This window comes from Festucalex cinctus, chromosome 2 (assembly GCF_051991245.1).
Source record: "Festucalex cinctus isolate MCC-2025b chromosome 2, RoL_Fcin_1.0, whole genome shotgun sequence".
Classification (NCBI taxonomy): Eukaryota; Metazoa; Chordata; class Actinopteri; order Syngnathiformes; family Syngnathidae; genus Festucalex; species Festucalex cinctus.
In genome coordinates, this window is record NC_135412.1 from 9,297,571 (window position 1) to 9,324,428 (window position 26,858).

General features: G+C 39.3%; 1 protein-coding gene and 1 long non-coding RNA gene across 2 annotated transcripts in view; one reads left to right on the top strand and one right to left on the bottom strand.

The window, feature by feature from the left end:
* The window catches only part of LOC144013617 (cadherin-4-like), a 273,004-nt gene that overhangs the window by 241,641 nt on the left and 4,505 nt on the right, over positions 1 to 26,858 (top strand). The window contains exons 11-16 of the mRNA XM_077512700.1: positions 4,101 to 4,357; positions 13,228 to 13,370; positions 20,518 to 20,757; positions 22,910 to 23,146; positions 24,358 to 24,497; positions 24,587 to 24,751. Coding sequence (XP_077368826.1) covers positions 4,101 to 4,357; positions 13,228 to 13,370; positions 20,518 to 20,757; positions 22,910 to 23,146; positions 24,358 to 24,497; positions 24,587 to 24,751 — 1,182 coding nt within the window. The remainder of the gene's footprint in view (positions 1 to 4,100; positions 4,358 to 13,227; positions 13,371 to 20,517; positions 20,758 to 22,909; positions 23,147 to 24,357; positions 24,498 to 24,586; positions 24,752 to 26,858) is intronic.
* Positions 24,366 to 25,779, bottom strand: LOC144013618 (uncharacterized). Its single transcript, XR_013282289.1, has 3 exons — positions 25,707 to 25,779; positions 24,552 to 24,777; positions 24,366 to 24,458 (listed from the first exon to the last, which is right to left on the bottom strand). It is a non-coding gene; the product is annotated as an uncharacterized LOC144013618 (long non-coding RNA).

Sequence of the window (26,858 nt, forward strand, 5' to 3'; positions counted from 1 at the left end):
CAGCTCTCCCGAGAGATGATGCGAAGACGTTCACATTTCAGGGATTGGATAATAGGTTTGCAGTAGACAAACGTGAAAATAATATGGCATGGAAATAGACAAACACAAGACTTGTGATCGCAATGAGTCATTAAGATATGTAAATCACAGATGATGATAAGCACAAAGGATGATGATCAGGGAAGAAGGAGAGACGTGAAGCAAGGACACAGTTTGAATGATCCAGTGATGTGTGGATTAGAGGGAGTAGGAGAGGTTAGTGGTGTGCCTAGGTGAGGGGATTTCTGCAAAACAAGGGGTTGAGTGTGGGTCTAAAGGGTTGGTGATTTGGACTGAGGCCTCGCAGGGAAATACATGAGCATACAAAGAAAATCTAAAAATATGACAGTAGTTATGATATTTTAAGAATAAGGACTGTACAAATAAACTTGACTTGACTTTTCCTCATTTGGTCATTGATGTGCGACAGCCTATCATAGTTGACTTTGGGTGAGAGGCGGGAAATAACATGGACTAGACAGACACAAGACGCAAAGGAAGTATTTGTACTCTATTACATTACAAGACTGAATATGCACATCGATACTAACTCACACAGAAGGGTGTCACATCACCTGTACCACACAGGTTGTTGACTTCCCATACATCTGCATGATTATGAATGTATGTACCTGTGCTAAGTATGGTACTTAGGTTCTAGCCAAGTAAAACAAGAGTGACAGTTCCATGGTCTCCTGACCAAGACTACATGTTAGGTTCAAAAACCAGAAGGAGACAAATAAGAATGAAGTCAATAAATAATATATCGGTAAAGTGGCGCATCCTGTAAATAAGCGAATGATGATTGCTGCAACAATGCTTATATGTGCTGTGGGATGGTGATTTCAGCTGATGAAGCCTTTTGGTTGACATCACCTCTAAGTGTGTTTGTGTACATGTTAGCATCTAATAAATATGGATTCGGGTTGATGGTGTCCGACACCTGTGGCATACTGGAGCACACGCTGACTTTGGATTTAAAAATATCAACCTAAAACAGAAGATGTGCCGCAATCAATCAAGTTTAATTGAAACATTTGTTTTCAAAGCTTTGTATTGTGCTTCAATGATTTCCACACTGTTCAGCAATGTGATAGCAAGAAAAGTAAAATAACATTTAATATAAGGTCAAGATCATTTCTGTTGCTTGACTGTTTTTTTTTCCTGATCTTTTTTTTTCTTTTTAATTAACTCTTTGACAGCCAAAAACGTTTAATAACGATCAGTAAAATCACGACGTATATTGCCATAAACGTTAAATAACGTCAACAATGTTTTTTATTTTTTTTCTCAGTGCACCGTCTAAGTGCAGCGCTGCCTGGTCAATGGGTTGTTGAATCGAAAACACTCTAAACTATGGCCGGCAGATGGAAGCATTGCATCTCTTTTCGTCAATGATCAAAGCCTCTGTCATATCAAAGTTTTTCTTTGATTACCTGTGGCAGTAAAAGAGTTAAAAAGCATTTGGTCATATCTTTACATTCAATATGTTATGAAATCCCAAATTATGACATTTCCCACGTGACTGGTCTCATAATTGCATGTCTGATGTTTCAAAACATAATTGGCGTGAACGATTATTACTAGAAGATGCAGTGCCTTTTAATGACTCCAGCTAAATACTCCAGCTCCAACTTGGTAGGATAAATTAGTTTATATTAATCCACTGATGTCAAAATGTCAATTTTCTTTTCAGTATCATGATCTTGTTTCGATATTTGGTTAATGTGATGTCCGGGCCAAAGTGTGTCAGCTAACTTCAGAGATCTATAATAAAAACATACTTTTATAAATTTTACCAGGCTTTCAGTATTTTTAATGTGACAAAATGACACTACACTTGAATATAATGTCAAATGCTTTTCAACTTTCGACTCAAGTAATGTTCTGCAAGGTGACTTTAACTTGTACCTAATTTATTTTCTGTTAACATACTTGCACTCTTACTGAAAGTGTGTAGTGTGCAAGCATACTGCCCATTAAGAAACATATGAGTCACAGAGAGCAAGAGAGACCGTGAGGATGCAGCAGTGCTAGAAGGTGGTGTAGCTATAGGTGACAAAAAAAGTCATTTCAAAGTGTGAATATAGCCAACTTGAAATCATAAGTTTGAGCCTTGGGAATTTTACCAGCTCAGAATGCAACTTGAAGTCATTGCTATTACATTGAACACTTGCAGGGTTTCGGGACCAGGTTATGCAAATAGTAAACGTGTCCCCAAAAACTGTTTAGAATTGACAATATTAAAAAGTTGAAAACTCTAAATATGTCAGATGTACCAGTTCCTTCTTGTTGTAGCCGTTTCCAGCTGATCAACTGAAAACTTCCACCACTGCCAATTGCAATCCAGACTGTTCTTTGCATCATCTTGAGAAGTTTGCCATGCTGCTTTCTCCAGCGTCAACCCCACAAGGCACCTTGCCTGCTTGTCTTTCCTCTACTGAAATATTCCAACACGCTGCTGTTCGATGTCATGCCAGCTGGCTATCAGCTGTAACACGGCGCCTTAGGAAGAGGGTATTTTGCCAGCATCTTAAAGGTGTGAGAGAAAGTGCAGAAAATATGCCAATGGGCGACTAGGTATGTTTTTCAGCAAATAGTTTTACTTTTAGTTTGCAAGTACGTAGTTGAGTTAACAAAATGGATTTTCATTTTTCAGAAGGGTTTATTGTATTATGATACAATTTTATCGTTTAAGCCCATTGATGCTACCCTTTTGTTAAAGAAAAAAAAAGCCACAATGCTCAATAAAATAACTTTAAACAAATTAACTCATTTGTTCCCAAAAACATATAAATATGTTCTATTTGAAATGTTTTATGTGTCCCAAAGACATATTAATATGTTTTTTTTTTATGCTCGAGCATACAGAAGGCTTTGATGCAGCCTTTCAACTGCAAAGAGCGGTTGAAGAAACGGTATATATTACAAAACACAGCCAGTAGGAGGCAGCAGAGTATAAGAGATCGACCAGGCCCATGTTGGAAAAAAGCGCAATTACTCACAATTCTAAATAGGTTTGTGAATATAGATGAAACTTAGCTATATTGTAATGCTAATTGCTGCAAAACGGAAACAGATAGAAATAGAATTATCCTTTTTTTTCCTGATGAAAGAAGAGACACTAATCTTTATTTTGGTAGGGTCCATGTTTTTATAGCAATAGAACACAATATTCTGTGGGGCTTGCAAAATCAGTCAGAATCCAGTAAAACAGCCGGGAGTGAAGCAGATTGCTTCTTTGAAAATGGCTGGGAGTGAATGAGTTAATTTGCCAAATGCTTGTTCAGGGTTTTCCCACAGAAAACTTGCTAAGCCTCATGATCAAGGACGGGCAAAATTTGGCCGGGGAAAATATTTGTCAATCTGAGGTGCGACAAATCGTAGTCGTCAACAGGGGGTGTGGTTGGTGGGTGTACGGCATCCAAGAAAGGCCTGGAAGCCCGCCAGGCCTATGAAGCACTGGGGGAAACGGTGGTTGTTTGAGACATAAAGCTACTCACAGAATGTCATTTGGACAGGTGGAACAAAATGGAACTTTTTGCTTGTTCTTTGCTTACAACCATAAACAAAGAAGTAAAGGAAATAAAACGTACCTATTTTGAAAAATGGAGGAGGCTTGGTCATGTTCTATGATGGCTTTGATTCATCTGACACAGGGTTCCTTGAATCTGTGCAAGTCACAATCAAATCTCAATAAACATTCTGGAGTAAAATGTGCTACCGTGTGACAAAAGGCAAGCACTAAGTGACAAGTCATGGGTTTTGCATGCTTTGAAGCTTAGAACACCCAAGAAAAGCAAAGAACACAACCTTGAACTATCGAATTGTGAAGTAACCTATCAGCCCTGATCGAAATCCTTTGAGCATCAATTGAAGGTGCTGAAACATTCAGTCTGGAAAAGGCACATTCAATTCAAATCTGACACAACTATAGATTTGCTAGACTGCAGGTTATACCTGCCGTCAGATGGTATATATTTTTTTTTTATGAAAATATTGTTAAATGATTGGTAACTTTTATCCAAAGTAACCTTGTCCTCCGTTCTTCCTTCTTCTAGGCGGTTGACTTTGAGATGAACCGAGCCTTCATGCTGACAGTTGTGGTGTCCAACCAGGCCCATCTGGCCAGTGGGATCCAGTCCTCCCTCCAATCCACGGCGGGTGTAACCATTTCGGTGCAGGATGTCAATGAACCCCCTTACTTCCCCACTAATCCCAAACACATCCGATTTGAGGAGGGCGTTGCAGCTGGCACGAGTCTGACAACCTTTTCGGCCACAGATCCCGACCGACTACAGATGCAGCAGACAATCAGGTACTCGAACAATTGACGTGACAGAGAAAACCTGTTTGCGCTTACTGTATGTTAGGGGTGTGCTCAAAAAATCGATACGGCAATATATCGTTGCGGGTCTCATTACAATACACGTATCGATACGCAGGCGACATAATCGATATATCGCTCGTTAACTTTAAATAGGTAGTTAACCTATTTGCCATTGCATTGTACCTAAAAAATAAAAAGCAGCGTCTTTGAAGTTAATTGCCTTCAATTAATGCAAAAATATCTCACTAGTGATTGGACACTGTGTCTTGCTAAGAAAAATTAAAGCAGAAGAAGAATATCAACATTTATTTACTTATAAACTTAACGTGGCACGTGTGTCTTAATGTACCAGTTTTCCTATATTTTGTTTAAAAAAAACAAAATAGAATGTGTTCATGAAAAAAAAATGCTGTTTTTAATTCCCCAAATATTTCAAATGAGCACATTTTAGAGCTGTAATTATAATACTTTGATATTTTTGCTCATATTGGCTCATGCTTATTAATAAATGTTCCCGGTGTGTCTGTGAAAACTGCTCCTTGCTCTGCAGTGCGTCCACATTTCGACCAGGCATGCCGCTTGGTGATAAACCAGAAGAGCTACTAACAAAAACATTTTTGTCATCCAGCATAATAAACATATCCTTTAGGTATACATAAGACTGTAATTATAAAATGCAAGTAAATGAATGTGAAATATCGGGATACGTATCGCCTTGAAGATCAAGTATTGGGATACATATGTACCGCGATACGTATCGTATCGTGAGGTTAGCGGCAATACCCAGCCATACTGTATGTGTTCACTGGAAGGAAAATTGTCTTGAAAAAAAGTGTCTGGGTGAGTGTATAAGTTTAGCATTACGAGCAGAACGAACGAAAATCTCCCCTATGCAGTGGCACAAGGCCAAAAAGCCTCACTGTTAGTCGTTAGGGGTTAGAGTTCAATAAGGGGGCTATATTTAAGGTATCATCCATCTCTCTGAGACAACCATGCAGAGTTTACGAGCCATTGGAGAACCCTGAGTAGGGATGCTCTGAAGGTTAATAGGAAGTAATAGCCTCCAGGCTAATTGGATCGGTCTGTGTGGGGGTGCGCATGTGTGTGTTTGTTCTTTAGGTTGCCCATAGAGTATACACACACGCACACACACGCGCACGCACACCGAGATGGAGCGAAAGTTAGGCAGAAGGAAAAGTGAAAGAAAGTGCTGGCTGGAGCCCAAACACTTGACACAGCATGTCCGCCTGCAGTGATCCTTCTTTCTGCTAAATCTCTCAGGATGTTAAATGTCAAGCAACAAATGCTCACGTGACTTAACCCAACTCAGTTTGTATCGCGTAATCACTGTATAATGACCTACCAAATCATAACCTAGTGCAATATTTGCCTTTCATGAATTACCACACAGATCTGCAGGACTTCATATTGTGCCTTTATACCATGTAGACCAGTGGTGTCCAAACTACGGCCCGGGGGCCATTTGCGGCCCGCCGTCCAATTTTTAGTGGCCCTGCTAAAATTTAACTCAGCATTTAACTCGGCATTTAACTCAGTTCAAATAAAATAAAAACAAAAATGTTTGGAGATGGTCAAAGTAAGAAGGGAGGGTGTCGAAAAACACAGGTGCTATTAACTCAACTCAACTCAACTCAACTTTATTTATATAGCGCTTTCAAACAGCCTGAGCTGTCACAAAGCGCTTTACAGAAATACAAAAAACAAACATAACATAATTTATATTAAATATATATATATATATATATATATATATATATATATATATATATATATATATATATATATATATATATATATATATATATATATATATATATATATATATATATATATATATATATATATATACACACATATATTAAAGTTTATTTTAGTTAGCTAAAACTAACGAAAAAAAACTAAAATTCAAAACAATTTTGTTAACAAAATAAAATAAAAACAAAGATACTTTAAAAAAAGAAAAACTAACAAACTATGTTTACAAAACTAACTAAAATAAAACTAACTATAATTATAGCAAAAATATCCTTCGTTTTATTAGTCTTTGGTAATTAATTTAATGCATGATCCTTTGGGGATGATTTTAAATGTGATTTTTAGTAGATTTATTTTGATATAAATAGAAATAATGACGTTGTACCCATTGTGTTTTTTAAATATTGCGCACAAGTAATACACATTTAAAAAAAAAAAACACACAAAAAAACTAATACTGAAACTAACTAAACTAAAACTAAGCATTTATTAAAGAACTAAAACTAATTAAAAAAAAACTAACAGACCCACCTTAAAAAAATAATTAAAACAAATACATTTTAAAAAAGCAAAACTCAAAACAAAATAAAAACTAAAATGAGAATTTCTAAAACTATAATAACCATACTGCCATATTACAAATAAATTGGTTTATATGCTGCAGCATTTTTCTAAATGTGCAAAAGCACAAATAAATTATTTGTACAATTTTTATGACTAAACACAATTTCTCCTCATAACATTATGTGGCCCTTGCGTCCTTCTGATTTTCTGTATGTGGCCCTCAAATGAAAAAGTTTGGACACCCCTGATGTAGACGCTTTGTGAAAACTCTTAAATTGTGATCATTTCCTGCTATAGTGTCATTCTGCTATAGCATCATCTTTTCATTTCCTTACAGAAAAGGAACTCATTCTGTTTATTTCACATAAATTGGAAAAAGATTTTAGGCTACACTTAAGTCGTCAGCTTTTTATTTCTTCATGAAAGAAAGCAAATTAACTTTACTAGAAGGCAGCAGTTATCTTTCAAATAGCAAGGAGAGAATACAGTTGTACCTTGACTTATGAGTTGAATGCATTTTGTGATCGAGCTTGTAACTCAATTTACTCACATCAAATCAGTTTCCTCTATTGAAATGAATGCAATCAATCAATTCCAGCACCCCCAAATCGCTATGAGCATACTGAGGTGAGAGTCCCGTGCCAGCCGCTGCATTGCCGCTGGATGACCTCCTCGCAACGCCTCTGTGGTGGCGGAGTGAGCCATCGTTTGCGGTGTTTTCCAAAAAAGATTTATTGCAGCCCTCAATTACATGTACCGGCAGGGACTGATCGGCACACGGCATTTCTGATACGACTTTATCCCCTGTACTGCAAAGCAGAATGTTTACAGCTTTTCAGAAGCAGCAATTCAATAAAAAACAAAAGCAAGAGTGACACTTTCTATGGCCTTATAATAGTAGCACATAGAAAAAACAAAAAAAATGTGAAATATGTGATGAGAATGACGTTTTTACGGTGTTAAGGAAAACAAACTGCATAATTTGAAAACCCAAGCCAAATTTGTCCTGTGATTTATTTTTTTTCCCCTACTTCTCAAGAGAAATGTCCAAGTGATCGCACCTCACTCATAAGTTAGGGTATTTGTGATTTTTTTTTTAACCCTTTTTTTTTCTCACAAAAAAAAGGGTATTTGTGATTTAATACACCATGTAGAGAGACATGGTGCTGATCACATTCAATGTTTGAAAAAGGACACTAATCAAAAGTGCTCTTTCAAAACTTAGTTCCGTTAAACCTCATTTTTGTGATCTAAAAAAAAATTCCATTCATCCATTTTCCAGCACTTATCCTGTCCAAGGTCACAGGTGAGCCGCAGCCTGTTACAGCTGAGACAGACAATCATTCACATTCACACTTTTGGACAATTGATGTTTCAAGTAACCTAAAGTGTTTTGCTTTGTTTTTTTAAATTTGGAAGGATACATGAAGACAGGAAGATCAAACTGGCTAGAAATGTCAAAAATAAGATTTGAGCCCTCAACTTTTTTTTTTTTCTGTGAGGCAGACCGTGCTGCCCCTAGAAAACGTTGACATGTTTCATTACACAGCTGATCTGGGTATGCATCAAATAGGAAGCTGAACATGACATTTGAATCATTTTGCATAATTTGTGATTCATAACATGTGCCTTTGCATCTGACAAAGAGCTGTACGTCTCTGTCAGCGGATGATGAATACACATGACAGAGTGACAGGCTTTAAAGGCTATTGAAATAGCAAAAAATAGGACGTAATACAGAGTGCATGATGGAGGGAGAGAGGGAAGGGAGTCGCGCACGGTAGCTGACTCCGGGTCAAGGTTTGAACTTGACAGGTGCAAATCAAAGGAGAGACATGCTGACAGCATCCTGTTGGGGATGGGAGGAAGGTAACATGGACAGGACTCGGTGGGAGCGTGCGTACGGGAGAGGAAGCGAAAGGGAAGCATCATGCATCACTTGTCAGACACCGAACCGGTGAGGTCGAGACACGGGACCAGAAACACGGGCATAAATGATTACCCAAACCGCCTTGGCTAAGCTGGAGACATCCATTTTTCATCCTCTAGGTCAGGGGTTTGAAAAATAAATGTCAAGACTTCCTCCTGCTGCTTGCTAAGATCACTCAGCTGCCACGGCTAATCATATCATCAGCATAGCAACCAATTCCCAAATGAGAGAAACCTCCAATTCTCACACGTGCGCTTTTTGGTGGCGAATCGCATTGTTATGGACACTTGCAGTAATTTTGTTGACATTGGAGATTTGTCAAATTACCCCTTTCGGTAACACTTTATAATAACTACCCGTCATAACTAGTTAATAGACCATTAGTAAACTGTTAATTAATGAGTTATTAATGACTTATCAAATGTTTGTTAACTGTTTGTTAAGGTTTTAAAATGATGTCTATAAATAGTAAAAATGTTATTATTAAACTGTTAGTTATTGAGCTCTAAACGACTTGCTAACTGTATAGTAATTATTCATAACTATATTTTATAAATTAGTAATACATCGTTAACAAGCTATTAGAAAATTACTTACTAATGACTTGTTAAGTATTACTTCATAGTTTGTATAGGTTATTGGGACGTTATTATAAAGTTGCCACTATTCCTCATTTATTACGTGTTAGTAAATGTGGAGTAGTTGCAACTTTAGAATAACGTCCCAATAACATAAATAGAGTAATAACTAATATTTAAGTAGTAGATTAACTCACTTCTTTACAGCAGTTGTTAATAGTTTGTTAACCATCTACTAATACTATACCAGTGAAACTTTGTAGAGGAGCACATGAGTGGAAAAAGTTCAATGGTACGGAAAATTGATATTTAGGCATGGTAAGGCATAGTAATTTTATATTTTAAATTTCACCTTCAAATTCTGTACTTTCAACTTGTTGCACCTGTTTGTTGTTGACAAAGTTTCATAGGTATTAGTAGATGGTTAACATCTACTATGTAAAGAATTAGCTAATATATAAGTTAAATATTAGTAAGTAGCTAATTTATACTATTGGGATATTATCGTAAAGTTGCAACTGTTCCTCATTTAATAACAGTTAATAAATGAGGAATAGCTACCACTTTAGAATAACGTCCTAATAACAGATATAAACTATTAACTGATACTTAACAAGTCATTAGTAAGTAATTTACTAATAGTTTGTTAACTTAGTCTTACTAATTTATAATATATAGTTACAAATGATTAATATACAGTTAACAAGTCATTTATAACTCAATAACTAACAGTTTAATAATGACATATTAACTGTTTATAGTCATAAGTATAAATCCTTAACAAACAGTTAACAAACATTTAATAAGTCATGAACAACTCATTAATTAACAATCAACTAATGATCTATGAACTACTTATAACGGATAGTTATTATAAAGTGTTACCCCACTTTCATCTCATGGAGTAACACAGTCTGCTTATTATGCACTCTCAGAAATAGTTACGGTAAAATTGCAGTTTGCAGTCAGTTTTGAATTATCTGTTTTTGCTGAAATGGTGTGAAATAGGGATGTGGGAATATTGATTTCATTGCAAAATAAAAACACACATGATTATAAAACAGCATGTTTTCTGCCAGGCGTTTGAATATCGCAATTCTGACATGGAAATCGTTATCATCATTTGCTCTTCCTGATTCACTTTACTGCCTTCAAATTTGTACTTCAAGTCACTTCAATATTACCCATTAAAATTATTTGTGAGTGTTGTTGCAAGAAACCACAAAACTTTCTGTCACTGAGGTTTTGAAGCATCCATCTCGCCATATCGAAATGGGATAAGATCACAATTAGCTCCTCTGTAGCATCAGTGTCAGGGAGTGAACGTGAAAGACAACTTTACTTTCCTATTTAGAAAAATAATAAGAAATCCAATTTACTCTCAGTCAATGAGTGGAAGCTGTTCATTTGTACCTTGTTAAGTTTTGCTGTTGTGTGTGCAAGCAGATGTATCATGCTGTGAAAAACTGCCATTTTTTTTCCACCACAGATTACCAACTTTAATGTAACCAATTAAATTACTGAGTTTAATTTGTTATAATTTACTAGATGATAAAAGCGGTTCAGATATACTATTTTATTTTTATTTGGCTCTCCCAGATGTGAAAAAGTCTTTTGACGTGTGCTTGTGTAGAAATGAGACTTAACCTTTAGTGCAACCAAATACACAGTTTACTTCATCACATCATATTCATAGCTATGAACGATTTAGACTCTTCAAATAACATTGCCTGCATGTTTTTTTGGAATGTGGGAAGAAGCTGAAATACCAGGAGAAACTCCCCGGTAGCATTCAGTCCAGCAAACATGCTAACGCCACACACAGGAAGTCCTAATTTGGACCCAAACCTCAAGACTGCGAGGCAGACATGCTAACCACGACAGTATGCTGCTTTACTGCCTTTATAGTTTACTACATGTATTTATTTGTGGTATTTATTATTTATTACTATAATTATAATTGATGTCTTTAAAGGTTTTTTTGTTTTTTTTTTGTTTTTAAGTCAGACTCATGCCCCATAAATTCCAGTGGTAGTACAGCTGACACACCAACTACTTTGTGTGAGATCACCACCTGCTCAAAATGAAGATAGTTGGTGTGTCAGCCCTCCACTGAGCCATGAAAAAGCCCAGAGACATGAAGATGGAGCCTCAATTGGTTACTTCTTAATGAAGGTTTTACAAGCAGATCATGTTGCCATGCATGCCACCTCTTTTTAGGCCCTTTTTACCTTCCCACAAAATAGCCCTTTCCCTTGTCTCACTGGTTTATCCCCCCCAACCTCGCTGCGATGGATTCACGTTTTTCCTGCTGAGGATTTCACAGTCCGCCAGGTAGTTTCCACGGGCTCGGCTAGTCCGTGTGAAAGCCTCCAGAGTGTGGGAATGTCATCTCTGTGATCCCTTTTTGAAACAAGCTGCCTCACTCAGGATCATGCCCACTGCCTGCTGGGACAATCCCACCTCTCTTGCTGCAGGACAGAGATTATGTTCTCCTGTCCACCCCCACTACTTCCTAACCCACAATTCCATGATTCACCTGTACTGCATATAAGCAATATGATTGAGCACAAAGATGCCAGTAGGCTGCACAATGAGTGTACATGCTATAATTCAGTCAGCACAAGCCAAGGTTGATGTCAAATTATTTCAATTTGAATTGATTTAAAAAGGTTCAAGTGTGTGTCAATCGCACCATGGTCCATGTCCCCAATTTGGTGTCTCATAGGGGTGTTAAAAAAAATCGGTTCGGCATATATCGCGATATTACATCGCGCAATTCTCGAATCGATTTTTAAATATCCATTTTTGATGGAAAAATATTCACTAAAACGTCTTGGGTTCACACCTTAAGCATGGCCGAATGTTATGTTCATGGAACATTAAGCCTTAATATTTTATTTCAATGCTGTTCAAACATGAAACAGATTACAACCTGTATAAGACTGAAGTTTTAGATAAATAAATAATACATTTTCATACAAATCTTACGCTGTACAAGTTTACTGATTAGTATTTTTTAAGTTTAAATAAAAAAAAATCGCAACAATCGACTCATAGATTCGTATCGGGATTACGAAATTTAAATAAAATAAAAAAATCGCAACACTCGACTTATAGATTCGTACCGGGATTAATCGGTATCGAATCAAATCGTGACCTATGAATCGTGATACGAATCGAATCGTCGGGTACTAGGCAATTCACACCCCGAGACTGTCTCATAAAGCAAATGGTGCAGAAAACGTCTTAAAGGGCCAGATGCCCCGCGCTGGCCAATGGCAAGTTGCAGTGAGATTTCAACCACAAAAAGGTGAAAGTTGAGGTACTCTATCACAAAGGGAATGCAATGTAGATGAAATGATACCGGCAGGTATAAGAAAATGTATTGAATATAGAAGAAAGGTGAGATGATGTGAGGCACTGCGGGTTGGGGGGGGAGAGATCAGAGAGAATTGCAAGTGTGGAATCAGCCAAAAAGCGACAAATGAGAAACAATAACAGATCAGCTTGAGATAGGGATGCAGTAGGGGAGAAGATCCGCTCGGCCTCGTGTGCCCTTTTATCCCAGGAGTCACTACCTGAGCCCCGTTTCATGTTTAGAGATCAATACACAGATCCGAACGTGCTGTCACCCACAATTTGCAACCAAGATAGTGTGGCCGCAGCAAGCGGTTTTTGCCTGCGCTACCCTAAGCAAACACTTCTGATGCTATTAATGCATCACAAGCGCACGCACCAGCAGTTGTAGCAGTGCTTAACAAGGAAGGTAATTGACTACAATGTGTAGTATATAGGAGCGAAAAATGGGCTGGAATCGACTGGAGGTTGTAAGCTCTGGAAGAAAAGTCGATAAGAAATTAAACTCCGTGAAGGTTAGGGACTGGCGACTTCATGGCGGTGTGTGAAAGAAGATCTATATATGCACACGTGCGAGAAAATGTATAATTGCTTGTAAACATGGAAACAGTCACGCTGACTTCTCCATCGACTTGTGCCCATGTTTTTAGGTACTCCAAGCTGAATGATCCGGCAGACTGGTTGTCTATTAACAGAACCAATGGGCAGATAGTGACCACGGCAATCCTCGACAGGGAATCTGTCTTTGTGAAAAACAACATATATGAAGCCACGTTCCTTGCAACAGATAACGGTAAGACAGAACACCTTTATAATGAAGGAAATAACTTGTTTTTTGCTCTCTTAATGCACAAATGTATAAATTACAGGTAGAACTTGACTGTTTTGCAATACTTTGTTCTTTTGTTTGTCTCACTTTAACAGGTATTTTCATGTACAAAAACATGCAAAATGCATTAAATTATGAATGGATTTTTAAGATTTAAGCCATTGATGTTTGTTGTGTATCTATAAGCAAGAAGCAAGTGAAGTTTCTGGGGGGGGGGGGGGGGGGGGAAACATTCATGCAACCCCTTCATACCATTTAATCTAGGAACCGCCTAGAATGCCCAAAAGTAAAAATATGTCAAAATACAAAGTCTGGTTAGAATGTTAACTTCAACCTGAGTACAAAGCACAAACATTTTGAACAGGGGGAACGCTGGTAAGAATTACTTCAAACTAGAGTAACAGTACAACTTCATAATTTCTGAACATATCTCGACAAATATTTGCACATTAATGTAATTGCACCACATAATTGCGAAGGTGGAACCAGAAATTGTGCAATTGCAAATTGGGCATGGAATGAGAAAAACCTCTCAAATATAGCAAAAAAAAAAAAAAAAAAAGTTTTAATGCTCTCATGGGGAGGTTTTTGAGATATATCACAAAAAGTGTCATAGAAACACATTTTTCGAAGTCATATGACTCTCTCCTCTCCCCTCTTATCTTTGGATTCATGGCGGCTTGCTTTGGAACGATCTTCCGCTTCCCTTGTCTTCTGTTTAAACAGTCAACAGGAAAATTAACAGCGGATTGCTCCCGCATATTTTGTATATAAAAAAAGGTTTTCGTTCTTTGTGAGTGTAAGATGCAAGCAACATACAGTATTACTGAGGTACAGAAACTAAATTGATCACTCCGATATATAATGGAAGGAAATGTTTTGTTTTTTTTAACTTCCTTCAAAGACGTGCATGTATACGGTGATGAGTCGTAAGTCTCATCTGCATGCGAAATCATTCGTTTCTACGTTCAATTACGAGCATGAAAACTCAATGATACTATTTTGAATATTAACACTTGCAGTAGTTTTCATGCAATATACTGAGACCTGCCAATAATGTATGAGTACTCACCCAGAAGGCTACATTTTACATCAGTTTTGGTGTCATGGTTTGGATTTATACGGCTACAATTGGTCCTTTAATTTTGTCTGCTACTTGTGGCCCCATCTTTGATTAGCTGAGTTTCAGCTAAAAATATCCACAAATAAGATCATGTGGGCCAAAATTTCAAGGTGTCCTCCAAGATGAAACGTCAAAAGTGCTGTGATGTTTCTGAATATGTCTAAGTGATTTGTCTTTTTGTGAATGTATTTGTTATGGAAGATTTTAGAGGCATTTGAAGTGCTTGTTGTTTCTTAGAAATCTGATGTTGGACCCTTTTCATGCTGCTATTTGGTGTTAAATCACATTTCCTCCACATTATTTTCTTTGCCATGCAGTCTTGGCTCATCCATCCATCCATCCATTTTCTTGACCGCTTATTCCTCACAAGGGTCGCGGGGGCTGCTGGCGCCTATCTCAGCTGGCTCTGGGCAGTAGGCGGGGGACACCCTGGACTGGTTGCCAACCAATCGCAGGGCACACAGAGACGAACAACCATCCACACTCACACGCACACCTAGGGACAATTCCGAGCGCCCAATTAACCTGCCATGCATGTCTTTGGAATGTGGGAGGAGACCGGAGTACCCGGAGAAGACCCACGCGGGCACGGGGAGAACATGCAAACTCCACCCAGGAAGGTCCGAGCCTGGACTCGAACCGGAGACCTCAGAACTGGGAAGCGGACGTGCTAACCACTCGACTGTCTTGGCTCATGTGAACCCAAATAAAAACCAGCGACACCTGTCGTGTTTAACAAAGTTGGATTTTCAATATAGTCCAACGCTAATATAGTGATGCGCTGTTCCAGCCTGTGCCACGTCACGTTGTAGTAATAGTATTGTTTGACAAAAAAAATATTAAGAGCGACTTCAAGTTGGTTGCTGAAGAAAAACAGTATTGTTTTGTTGCTTTAGCTTTTCGGACCAGCACTTGTAAAGTGTGGTGATTTGAGGAGCCAAGGACAGCCATGCAGGCACTGCGCGATAGCCAAAGAGAGCAAAGAGGTGCAGAGTTTCCACATTTACTCACTTTATTTAGTATACGAAAAAGAATATATAGTTAATAATGATTTCATAATTAAATAATGTAATAGGGATCTAAGGGCAATATCGTGATATTGTCATATTAAAACTGCCCCAATATCGTCGTCGTCATGTTCACAATATTTAAAAGGAACACATTTGTTAAAAAAGTCAGATTGATTTCCATTTGTGCAGTTCTAGCACCCTCTAGTGGCTAGTTTATTAGTGCAATTTAATTTTCATTAGGGATGTTTTGGCCTTCTATGTTTAAAATCTATGCTAATTGTCAGATGAAGGGGAACCTAATTTGCTTGTGAAGCGATCAATGTGTGCTTGCATTAGCAAGTAAGTGCCTCAATATTGTTATTAGTGATTGTAGGTGGTTTATATAGCACAATATTGTGCTTTTTTTTTTAGTATGAGCTCTTTTTTTTCTTTTTTTTTTTTACTACAATATTGTGATATTTTTTAAATATCGCCAACGCCCCCACAATCTCGTGATAATTATCGTATCGCGACCTGTGGATGGTTGTTCGTCTCTGTGTGCCCTGCGATTGGCTGGCAACTGGTCCAGGGTGTCCCCCACCTACTGCAACAAAGCCAGCTGAGATAGGCTCCAGCACCCCCCGCGTCCCTTGTAAGGAATAAGCGGTCAAGAAAATGGATGGATGGATGGATGGAATATACAGCTTTCCTTTGGTCGGATATAGGAAATACTACAAGTCAAGACAAAACCAATTTGACTTAACGGAGCAACTCGCATATTGTATCTCAGATGTAAATTGTGAATTTGGGGTAAAATCAAAAGTAACTGGCCATCATGAAAATCTGTAATTTTTTCAGGTTTGACTCTCAATTGACTGATTTTTGTTGTTGTTTCCTCCTCAACAGTCTCTTGAACTGAAAAAGGTCCCGTTGTTTTATTTACATTTCTTGACATTTAGTCTGTACATTTTCTCAGTGGGTGTCACTTTTATATACAACATCATCACCTGGCTGGATTGAGGCAACACCTTCATTGTTCATGAATTCACTGATGTCGCAAAGGAAGAAAGAGTTTATTGAATATTGGTTTGTTTTCTAAAAGAATTAACAGAGGCTCTTTTTTTTGCGTATGTTTTGAAGAAACTGAGAACATGGCATCAGAAAAATGTGCTGAGCAGAAAGGGAGAAGTTAGCGTAAATCTGGGACTCTTGCAGCTAGCTGATTCTCTCTTCTTCTCTCTTATCGCCCATACACGCTCTCCTCTCCTTCCCTCTCACGCAATCCATTTGGCATATATATCATTTGTTCTGCCTCAGAGTTGAACCTCAAGCTTAAATGAGCGCAAACTCAATCACAGCAAACCAATGTTTGCCCTTTTCTCAAGTGGGAGTGCAGACCAAAACTGCTTTCTCTTTTTTTCCAAATTGCCTTATCAGTGACGTGCAGCTGGATGTTTACCTTAAGTTTAGTTTACTTTGAAATACTGGTTCATTTTAAAGTGCGCGCATGTCTGAATGTGCTCATTTGATACAAGAATATATCACGATATGTATATGCAACAAATGTTATAAAATGACAGAATACAGAAAACGCTACAGCCCATGTCGACGCCCAACTATCGGTTGGACTTTGCTGACTTCTAATTTGCTGACAACTTAATCTTTCCTTGCCATTTCCTGGTCTTTTCATTCAATATTAATGCCTTAGCTACTGTATTTCCTCGAGGCAACAACAGGTTCTTTAAAATTGCATGGTTGTACAAAACCCGTCTTATAGCAGCTAGTCAGTCAGGGGCCATCCTGTCACCAAGACCTCAGTCACATCCCTCTCGGATGTTAACTTTATTTGCCATAACGTGACTATTCTACTTGATGTTTTTGATAACAGAATGCGGCCTGAGTCAAACATGAGACACCAGCAGCACTTCAGGGTGATGCGCATGTTGACTTTGTAGGCGGTGCTGATGTGCCATCCGTCACAAGATGAGCTGGATTAGGGAAGAATTAAGAAGTGCGCTGAGACATTGATGAGTAGGACAAGAGGATGTGGGGAGGTTGTGACAGACGAATGCAAGGTGTGCATGTATCTCCATGATTTAAAGTTTTGCCCAACCGCCATCATATCACCTCACACTCTCACACACACACACACGTAGTTCATTTCTGATACTTTTGTTTATGTGCAAATATGTGATTTGCGGAAGCCGTGCCAGACTTACCGCTAGTCTTTTCACCGTGCCACAACATGCCTGAGCCGCTGTCAGAGAAAGGACTGAATACAAATCCTTTTGAGGAACTTACACAAACATAATTATTTATTTAGCTGGTTAAAACCCACATAATTCTCCTATCAACCGTGGCAAGCTGCTTCGTCTTGTCCCCCATACATGGCTGGGATTAGCAAAGCAGCAGAGTGAGAAATGTGTATATGTGTAGTGTGTGTTTTCCTACGATTGTGTTTGTTTCTTAATAGGTCTAGCGGTTTTGTGTTTATCTGTATTATGTCCTATGATACCATATAAAGAGTACAATGAATGTGCACTTGTGCAGGTAGCCAGTACTTATAAAGACAGCTGCTATTGTGCGGCTTCACTAATTATATGATTTTCATTGTGTTGCTGGTGTGCTTAAAAGTTAGCTGAAACTTCTATTAAAACTCATTTGCTCCCAATAACGTGTAAATACGTTTTTCTTTAATGTTGTAAGTGTCCCAAAGACGTATTTATACGTTTTTGTTTTTTAATGCTAGAGCATACAGAAGGCTTTGATGCAGCCTCTCAACTGCAAAGAACGGTTGCAGAAATGGTAGTTCTTACACAAACGGCCAGCAGGTAGCAGCAGAGCAAAGGAGATCAACCAGGGCCATCTAGAAAAAAAGCTCAATTACTTTGGATTTTAAATAGATTTGTGAATACTGATGAAATTTATCTCTCTTCTAATGCTAATTCCTGCAAAACGGAAACAGATAGAAACATACTTTTTTTTCCTGATGAAAGAAGAGACTTTAAACTTTCTTTTGGTAGGTTCCATGCTTTTTTAGCAATTGAACACAATATTCTGTGGGCCTTGCAAAATCAGTCAAAATCCAGTAAAACAGCCGGGAGCGAACGGGACTGCTTCTGTGAAAATGGCTGGGAGTGAAGGAGTTAAGCATCACACTCCCATTAATCAACCTTACTTGCCACTTCCTTGTTGACAAATTCATACAATGCTTAAAAGTAAAATTACACTGGAAGGGGAAAACAAAGAGAGCTGTTTCCTTACTGCCACATAATGATTACCAGCAGCATTCGCTCATTCATGAGTTTTTCATAGCAATTGTGAATGCCTTTGATACGTGATGCTTTTCCATTAGCAAAAGCATGAACTGCAGGTTTGTCATGTCCTCCTTGCAACATAAATAATGGAGAACGTTGTTGTACTTCATTGTTATTGTCAATGCATTTAATGTTTCACGTGGGGTTCGGATTTAACCCTACCTTCACGTTGCTATGGGAAAGATGGATCTTACCAGTTGGACACTCCTAATGATGACTGCGTTCTGTTCATGTCCTTTTGTTGTTGTAGCAACAAAATTCACTGGGCAGCTGACATCATCTTTGCTCGTAAAACCAAACAATTACGGCAAATAATGAGTTGTAAAGGATGGGACATTGAATTGCGTATGCTACGTAATTGTGTAGATTCCAAAACAACCTACTAGCGGACGACAACGCCCCTTTTTATTGCCATTCACAAATCCCGTGTCACTCGCCGCCATGTTGAAAGTTGAATAGTTCTCTCAGCTTGGAAACTCCCAATTGTCCAGTGGAAAATACGACATGAGGGGGTGTTCACGTTCAATTTTCTACTCAACGTGGTATTTACCATAATTAAGACACCACATGAAGGCAGCATAAGACCCAAACGCAGACAAGACACGGATGTTGGGAATCAGATTCCTTATGTACGAAAATATAAAGCCACAACAGAGAGCATGGCCTCGAAGGAAACACTTGAAGAAACTGACTGAGAAACCTCGATACAGAGAGCGGGCGAAATGCATAGAATACAACTTCAAACACATGTAAGAACAGCTTCCATGGAAGAGCAGAATAAGGGATAGGAAACTTCAACATGCTGAGAGAAACCTAGACGTACTGAAACTCCCGCTTCATCAAGGAACAATTCTATATGACAGAATAAAGGCCTATATGTCAAAAGAGTGATACACAAATTAAAAGAGTGGCTGGACTCTAGCAATTGACATCATCATCAGAAGGGACATAGCAACTACAAATATCATCACTGCATAACAACTAACATTGACATCAGAACAACACAATGACCCAGAAACAGTCACAAATGATCCAACCCAAAACACAGTCATAACCCAACCAAAAGGCCCAAACTGCAAAGCCATGGAAAACGGCCTTGGTTTGTGAGCAGTGGGTAGTTTCTCAAATATGAGACTTAGGACAGATGTGTTTTCAAGGCTTTTTATGTAAACTCCTGAGAATAAAAGACTAGAAAATAAGCACAAAATCCTAACTTACTCGTCATCCATGTTATATTGGCAGACAGACATGCCTTGATCGTAGGTGCCCCTCGTAGTGTGGCATAAACACGCACAGGCAAGGACTTGTTTGATTGCGTTACAGTCATCATTATGTGCATCTTTTGGCAAGTGGATGAGCTGCAGCCGCATCTTCATCGACCCTGATGCGTTTGATTTGCCTGCAAGGCGAAATGAGGAGTTTGAGAGCACCACTGTCAAAAGTATTTCTGTCACACAGAGAGATTCTCCTCCCGTTCTACCAACATCATCATTGCTGAGGATTCTCAACTCTTCGTCTTCTTTTTTTTTTTTTTCTGCTGTTTGGCTCCAATCCGTCAGCCTTAAACTACTGGGCCAAACAACACCAACCCCCCCCCTTCCCTTTTCACAGCACACGTCTTCTCTTGGCATCCTTCTGACATGATATGATTTTCTCCACACTCCCTCCTTTCTTGCTCTCAGGCTCTCCGGCAGCCAGTGGCACCGGCACACTGCAGATCTATCTGATAGACATTAACGACAACCCCCCAGCGCTCGTACCCAGGGAGTCTCAGATCTGTGAGCAGATGAACAAGAATGTCAACGGCGTCAATATCACTGCCGCTGACGCCGATACCGACTCCAACGCCGGGCCTTTTGTCTTTGAACTGCCGACTTATCCTTCAAGCATCAGACGCAACTGGACAATTACACGAATCAGTGGTGAGAGCAAATGCAAATGCGTCCATATGACAACACATCTGATAATATTTCTGCCTTATAATGAATGAATCTATACTCATTAGGTTCTCTTATAATTACTTATTCAAGAGCTAAATCAACACATTGATCCTTTGCAAATACTTGAAAGTTTTGTTTTGATTAACTCATTCAGTGCCATTGACGACTATTCACGTCAAAGATCAATTTTTAACTCGGCTGGCAATTAGAATATTGTGATAAAGTCCATTATTTTCTATAATGCAATTAAAAAAACTAAAATGTCATACATTCTGGATTCATTACAAATCAACTGAAATATTGCAAGCCTTTTATTATTTTAATATTGCTGATTATGGCTTACAGTTTAACTCATTCACTGCCAGCCCAGTTAAAAATTGATCTTTGACGTGAATAGTCGTCAATGGCACTGAATGAGTTAAGACTGCTGGAGCTTATTCCATCTGACTTGAGGCAACTGCATTTTACACATTGGTTGCCAGTCAATCACAGGTCACATGTCAAAACAGACAACCTTTCACACCGAATCATACAGCTAATAAGTGAGAATTTAATCCAGGCTGCATTCACAGAAGTCAGTGGAAGGAATCTTTACAACCCTTCGACTAAAGTTTGTATTGTCAAATCATACGTTAATTAAAGTCAGAAGTTTTAAGACAGCACTTCTACTTAATGAGACAGCACATTCACAAAGTGGCAACACATTTGCCACACAGTCAAGCCATTGCTTTACTTTTGTGTGCTATCTCATCGTCTAATTCGATCTCATGCACTGATTTGTATTTGCTAGCAAGCGGCCACTAAGAGTGATCGCCGTTTTGTATATTGCAATTGATGGCCCATTTATTCAAATCATATCTAAAAAGCACCAAGACACGAAAAACTATTTAATTTGTGACAATTCTAAATGGTTCCATTTATAATCTACATTGATGGGCTACTCCCTCTAAATTGTGGACCAGAACCACTGATCAATATATATATTAGTGTTGTTCCAATACCGTTTTTTTTTTTTGGTCCCCGATACCGATACCGATACCCAGCTTTGCCGTATTGGCCGATACCGATACCATACCGATACCTAAGGTTTTTTTTCCTCAACATGAAAAAGCTGTCCTGCCATTGGTTCACAGCATTCAAGGACCAATAGGATATCTTAGATCGGCATGCAGTGATCATGTCACATATCAGTGAATGTCGTGCACGAGCAAGACACAAGATGCTGTATCCAAAATCATATATTAGCTTTGGAATTAATGGTATCGGCATGTTACTTGTGAGTAGTCACCGATACAGATACCACTGTTTTAATGCAGTATCGGCACCTCTGCCGATACCAGTATCGGTATCGGAACAACACTAATATATATATGACTGGATAGCCGATTTCGCCAAAACTTTAGAGGTCGTGAGGCTGCCATATTGCTCCTCCCAAGAAACGTTTCTCGGCATACGATCATATACGAACTGTGTAATTTTTTAAAATGAAAGAATTAGAACTGTAATTCAACAAAAGATGCCTCTGCCAAATCTAATATTGAGGTCTAAGAAACTAAGCGAAAAAAGAAAAAGTTGATCTTCAAAGTAGCATATACCGTCCACTTGTGTTTTTTTTTTTTTTGGTTTGTTTTTTAACTTGTTAAACAATAGTGACTACCCCAGCACAAACCCCTCACCCTCCTCCAGCCTTATACTAACTGCCTACGAGCGGTATATGTATCATCTGTATAGTTTATACCAGGGGTCTCCAAGTTCGGTCCTCAAGAGCCCCAATCAAGCCTGTTTTCCATGTTTCTCTCCACTACCACACCTGATTCATGATCGGGATCGTTATCAGGCTTCTGCAAAGCTTGCTGATTAGCTGATCATTAGATTCAGCTGTGCTGAAGGACGGAGACATGGAAAACAGGCTGGATAGGGGGCTCTCGAGGACCGAACTTGGAGACCCCTGGTTTATACAGTAGTCTGCTCGCGAGGTGGGAGTAACAAGATGGCCGCCACACGGCTTTCCCATAGGCTAGCGCGCACCTGGATGGTTGAAACTACTTAATGAAACGGGTGGTGTATCTCATGCTGTTCAATATATTATGTAAACGTTTTACGTATTTGGCCTTGTTCTCCTCCTCCTGCACAGGCAACTATGCACGCCTGAGTCTGCGATACCAGGTCTATTTGGAGCCAGGCATGTACGAGGTCCCAATCACGGTCTCCGACTCGGGAAACCCGACCTTGTCCAACAGGTCTGTCATCAAAGTGAAAGTGTGTCCGTGTGATCCAAACGGAGACTGCACTACTGTGGGCGCTGTGGCAGCTGCCGGCCTGGGAACCGGAGCAATCATTTCCATCTTGATATGCATCATCTTTCTGCTCAGTGAGTATCACGTCTCTTTGATGGGTCATACACACCAACACACATATTTAAAGGGGAAGTCAACCTTAAACATTTCTTGATATGTTATATGTGACCTCACTAGTCTAAACACAACATTATGATTAAATGAAGCAAAATCCAGCCGTTTTTATCCATCTCAGGGGGGCGGCCATTTTGCCACTTGCTGTCGACTAAAGATGACATCACAGTTGCTCAGGGCTCAGGCAACGACCAATCACAGCTCATATTTTTTCCGACGCTGCTCTGCGATTGGTTGTTACCTGAGATCTGAGCAACTGTGATGTCATCTTCACTGATATTGCTAAAAGCTGCTGGATTTTGATGCTTAATTCATATTCCACTAACGCAATATTAACCAGAATACCCGATTATTGCCAACATGAGTGATCCTTAGGGTAGACTTTTGCTTTGATATATTGCCAATAAACAGCAATTTTACATCCTACATCATCATCACTGTCAATAGACAATCCTGTATTTTGTTAGTGTCTTTTTTTTTTTTGCTTTAGAACTGCAGACAAATTGGCCACATACAGTACTTGACCAGTAATTATTCAGATTCTCATCTGCTGCTTTTTTATGTGCATGAAAAAACAGAAAAGTACTTCATGAAAATGAAACTCAATCAAGTTATTTTAACATAATTGGAATGTTTTTGCAATTATTATTGTCCCTCTATTGTTCTAAAATGATCAAGCGGACTTACATCAATGTCCGTACCAGCAGTATCTGTCTATGATAAGGGGTTCCTATGAACATACATAAATTACGGTAGTAAGTCTCTCATTATGTTCCTCTTAAGTCTCAAAAGCGACTGCATCGATTTTCTACATTGAAATTTGAATGATCAAATTGCTAATGTTTATGTAGCTACCACATTTTGGCTTGATTCAGCAAAATTACTCCTTTATTGACTGTAAACAATACATACAATGGTCTTGTCTTCATTGTTATGGTAATTTTCAGATCTTCCACAAAATAACAATGGATTTTCTTGAAATTTAACCCATTAGAGTAAGTAGGAAATCCAGCAAGTATACACTGGATCAGTTCAACATTCAAGAATAATAATAATAATAATAATAATAATAATAATAATAATAATAATAATAATAATAATAATAATAATTTCAGGTTGATTGTGTTCTACAGTACAGATTTGTCATTTGATCCCATTTGTGTTTTTACAGGCATGGTGCTTCTGTTTGTGGTATGGATAAAGCGGCGAGAGAAGGAGAGGCACACCAAACAGCTGCTCATTGACCCTGAGGATGATGTCAGGGACAACATACTGAAATACGATGAAGAGGGCGGGGGAGAGGAGGACCAGGTGAGATCCCAGGAGAAGACACTCTAGCACGCTCTCCAAACTGACCCGCTGTACCTTGATTACATGTGTGTCACTCCGCGGCCGTGTAGGACTATGACCTCAGCCAGCTGCAGCAGCCCGACTCTTTGGAGCACATCATCAGCAAACCTCCCGGTGTCCGCAGGGTGGACGAGCGGCCCATTATCCCGGAGTCCCAGTACCCTATCAGGCCCGTTGTGCCTCACCCTGGCGACATCGGGGACTTCATCCACGAGGTGAACGCAACCTGGACGAAAGCGACCTGTGTGCACACAGCCGAACTGAGCGTTAGATTGTTTGCCCTTCAGCAGGCTGGCCTTTCACTTGCCATGTATCTCGACACTTCTTTCTCGCCTTCAATATGTGGTCTAGTATGGCGACTGAAAGGACACATTTTGCTAGTTTACAGCTTGCCTCGTCACGCCAGCTTTACATTTTTACACAAACAAACACACGACTTGAATGTCGGCACTCTGATGTGAGAAAATGCTGATTGACAGGCTCGTGACAGCGTGTTCACACTCGAGAGGTGTTGGCAGCTGTTCAGCTTTGATCCATCCAACCTTGTCTCTCATTCGCGCACGCACGCGCACAAACGTACACACACCTGATCTTGTTCCAGCCGCCTGGTAAAACACAAACACAACAAACACGCAGGCTTCCTGCCACCCGCCGGGTCCCGCGGGATGGAGGCAGTTTTCGATTTCGATCCGTCGCCACGCCGTGAAGTGGATGGAGTCTCCGTCACCTGCCCAGCCTTCTCTTCAATGGCGCTCATTTGTCATTCTTAGAAGCAGGTGCCGCTAAAGCACTGCTTGAAATACGCACTTTCTTCTGCCCTCAGTTAGTGCAACTTAGGCGGCGAGCTAAACATGTGAAAGAGTTACAAAAAAATAAAGACACGTGGTTGCTGTAGCCGTGGCTCTTTACTTCCTTCTTTCGTATTTTGTGAAACTGCAACATGCAGATCAAAACAAAACGTAAGTGCTTCTGTCTAAAAATAAATGTACAGTGTGAGCAATACCACTTAACAACTGCTTAGCACAAGTAGGCTAACACTAACTTTAGCGCAGGTTAGCAGCTAACGGCTAATAGCAACGAGCCACCGTTTTTAAAGAAAGTTCAGCATTAACAAACTTAAAATAATCACAAACACAAATACTTCAAAGCGTTATGACTGGTATGACTTACAGATTATACTCTGCCAAGGCTCCGAAATACGTAAAAAAACAAAAAAACAAACAAAACAAAAAACAATGGTGAGAGAGGGAATTCTTGCGTTTCTGTGACTGCGTGTGCAGGCTTTCAATAATATAGCTGCTACTTACATTGCTTCGCCAGTAGGCGGCTCTGCTTCATTTTACAAAATCAAACATATGAACACACAATGACAAGGGTGACATCTACTGGCAAAAATAGAACATAAGATTTCTACGTAACAAAAACTGACTTAAAGGGATCGTTCGGCTTTTTTAACATGAATCTCAATTTGATCCTCACCTCCCGTGTGTGCGATCAGCACTGACTTACCCCTGACAGCGTTCGGTGAGACCAGTTCTGGTTCGGCGTTGGACGAGAGGAAAATAGTCCAGCAAGCTGGCTGGGGTCTCGGAAATAAAGCGTTTTTCTTCTAAAAACTATTTGTTTTCAAAAGCGTGATACATTTCCATCACAATACTCTTTTCAGACGCCATTACCGCCAGCCACTACTTTTCTGTTCGTTCGTATCACTGCGCGGCGCCCTGTAGAACGCTAACCGACGCACTGCAGCCAGCTCGCTGATACTTCCGCCGAAAAGGCAAACAACTTCAGGCGGAAGTATCAGCTAGCTGGCTGCAGTGCGTCGGTTAGCGTTCTACAGGGCGCCGCGCAGTGATACGAACGAACGAACAGAAAAGTAGTGGCTGGCGGTAATGGCGTCTGACTTTATTCAGAAAAGAGTATTGTGATGGAAATGTATCACGCTTTTGAAAACAAATAGTTTTTAGAAGAAAAACGCTTTATTTCCGAGACCCCAGCCAGCTTGCTGGACTATTTTCCTCTCGTCCAACGCCGAACCAGAACGCGTGTCACAGAACGCTGTCAGGGGTAAGTCAGTGCTGATCGCACACACTGGAGGTGAGGATGAAATTGAGATTCATGTTAAAAAAGCCGAACGATCCCTTTAACAATTTGACTCAATTTACTGTCACATGAGGGACAGAACACAATTTATAGATAATTCATGAAGACGCTTTAACATCTAAAACAAGATCAACTTAATCAAGATTTATGTTATTTGTGCTATTTATGCTAAGTCCCTTACAACCAATTGAAATCATAATCCGTCGTGAATGACAAAAA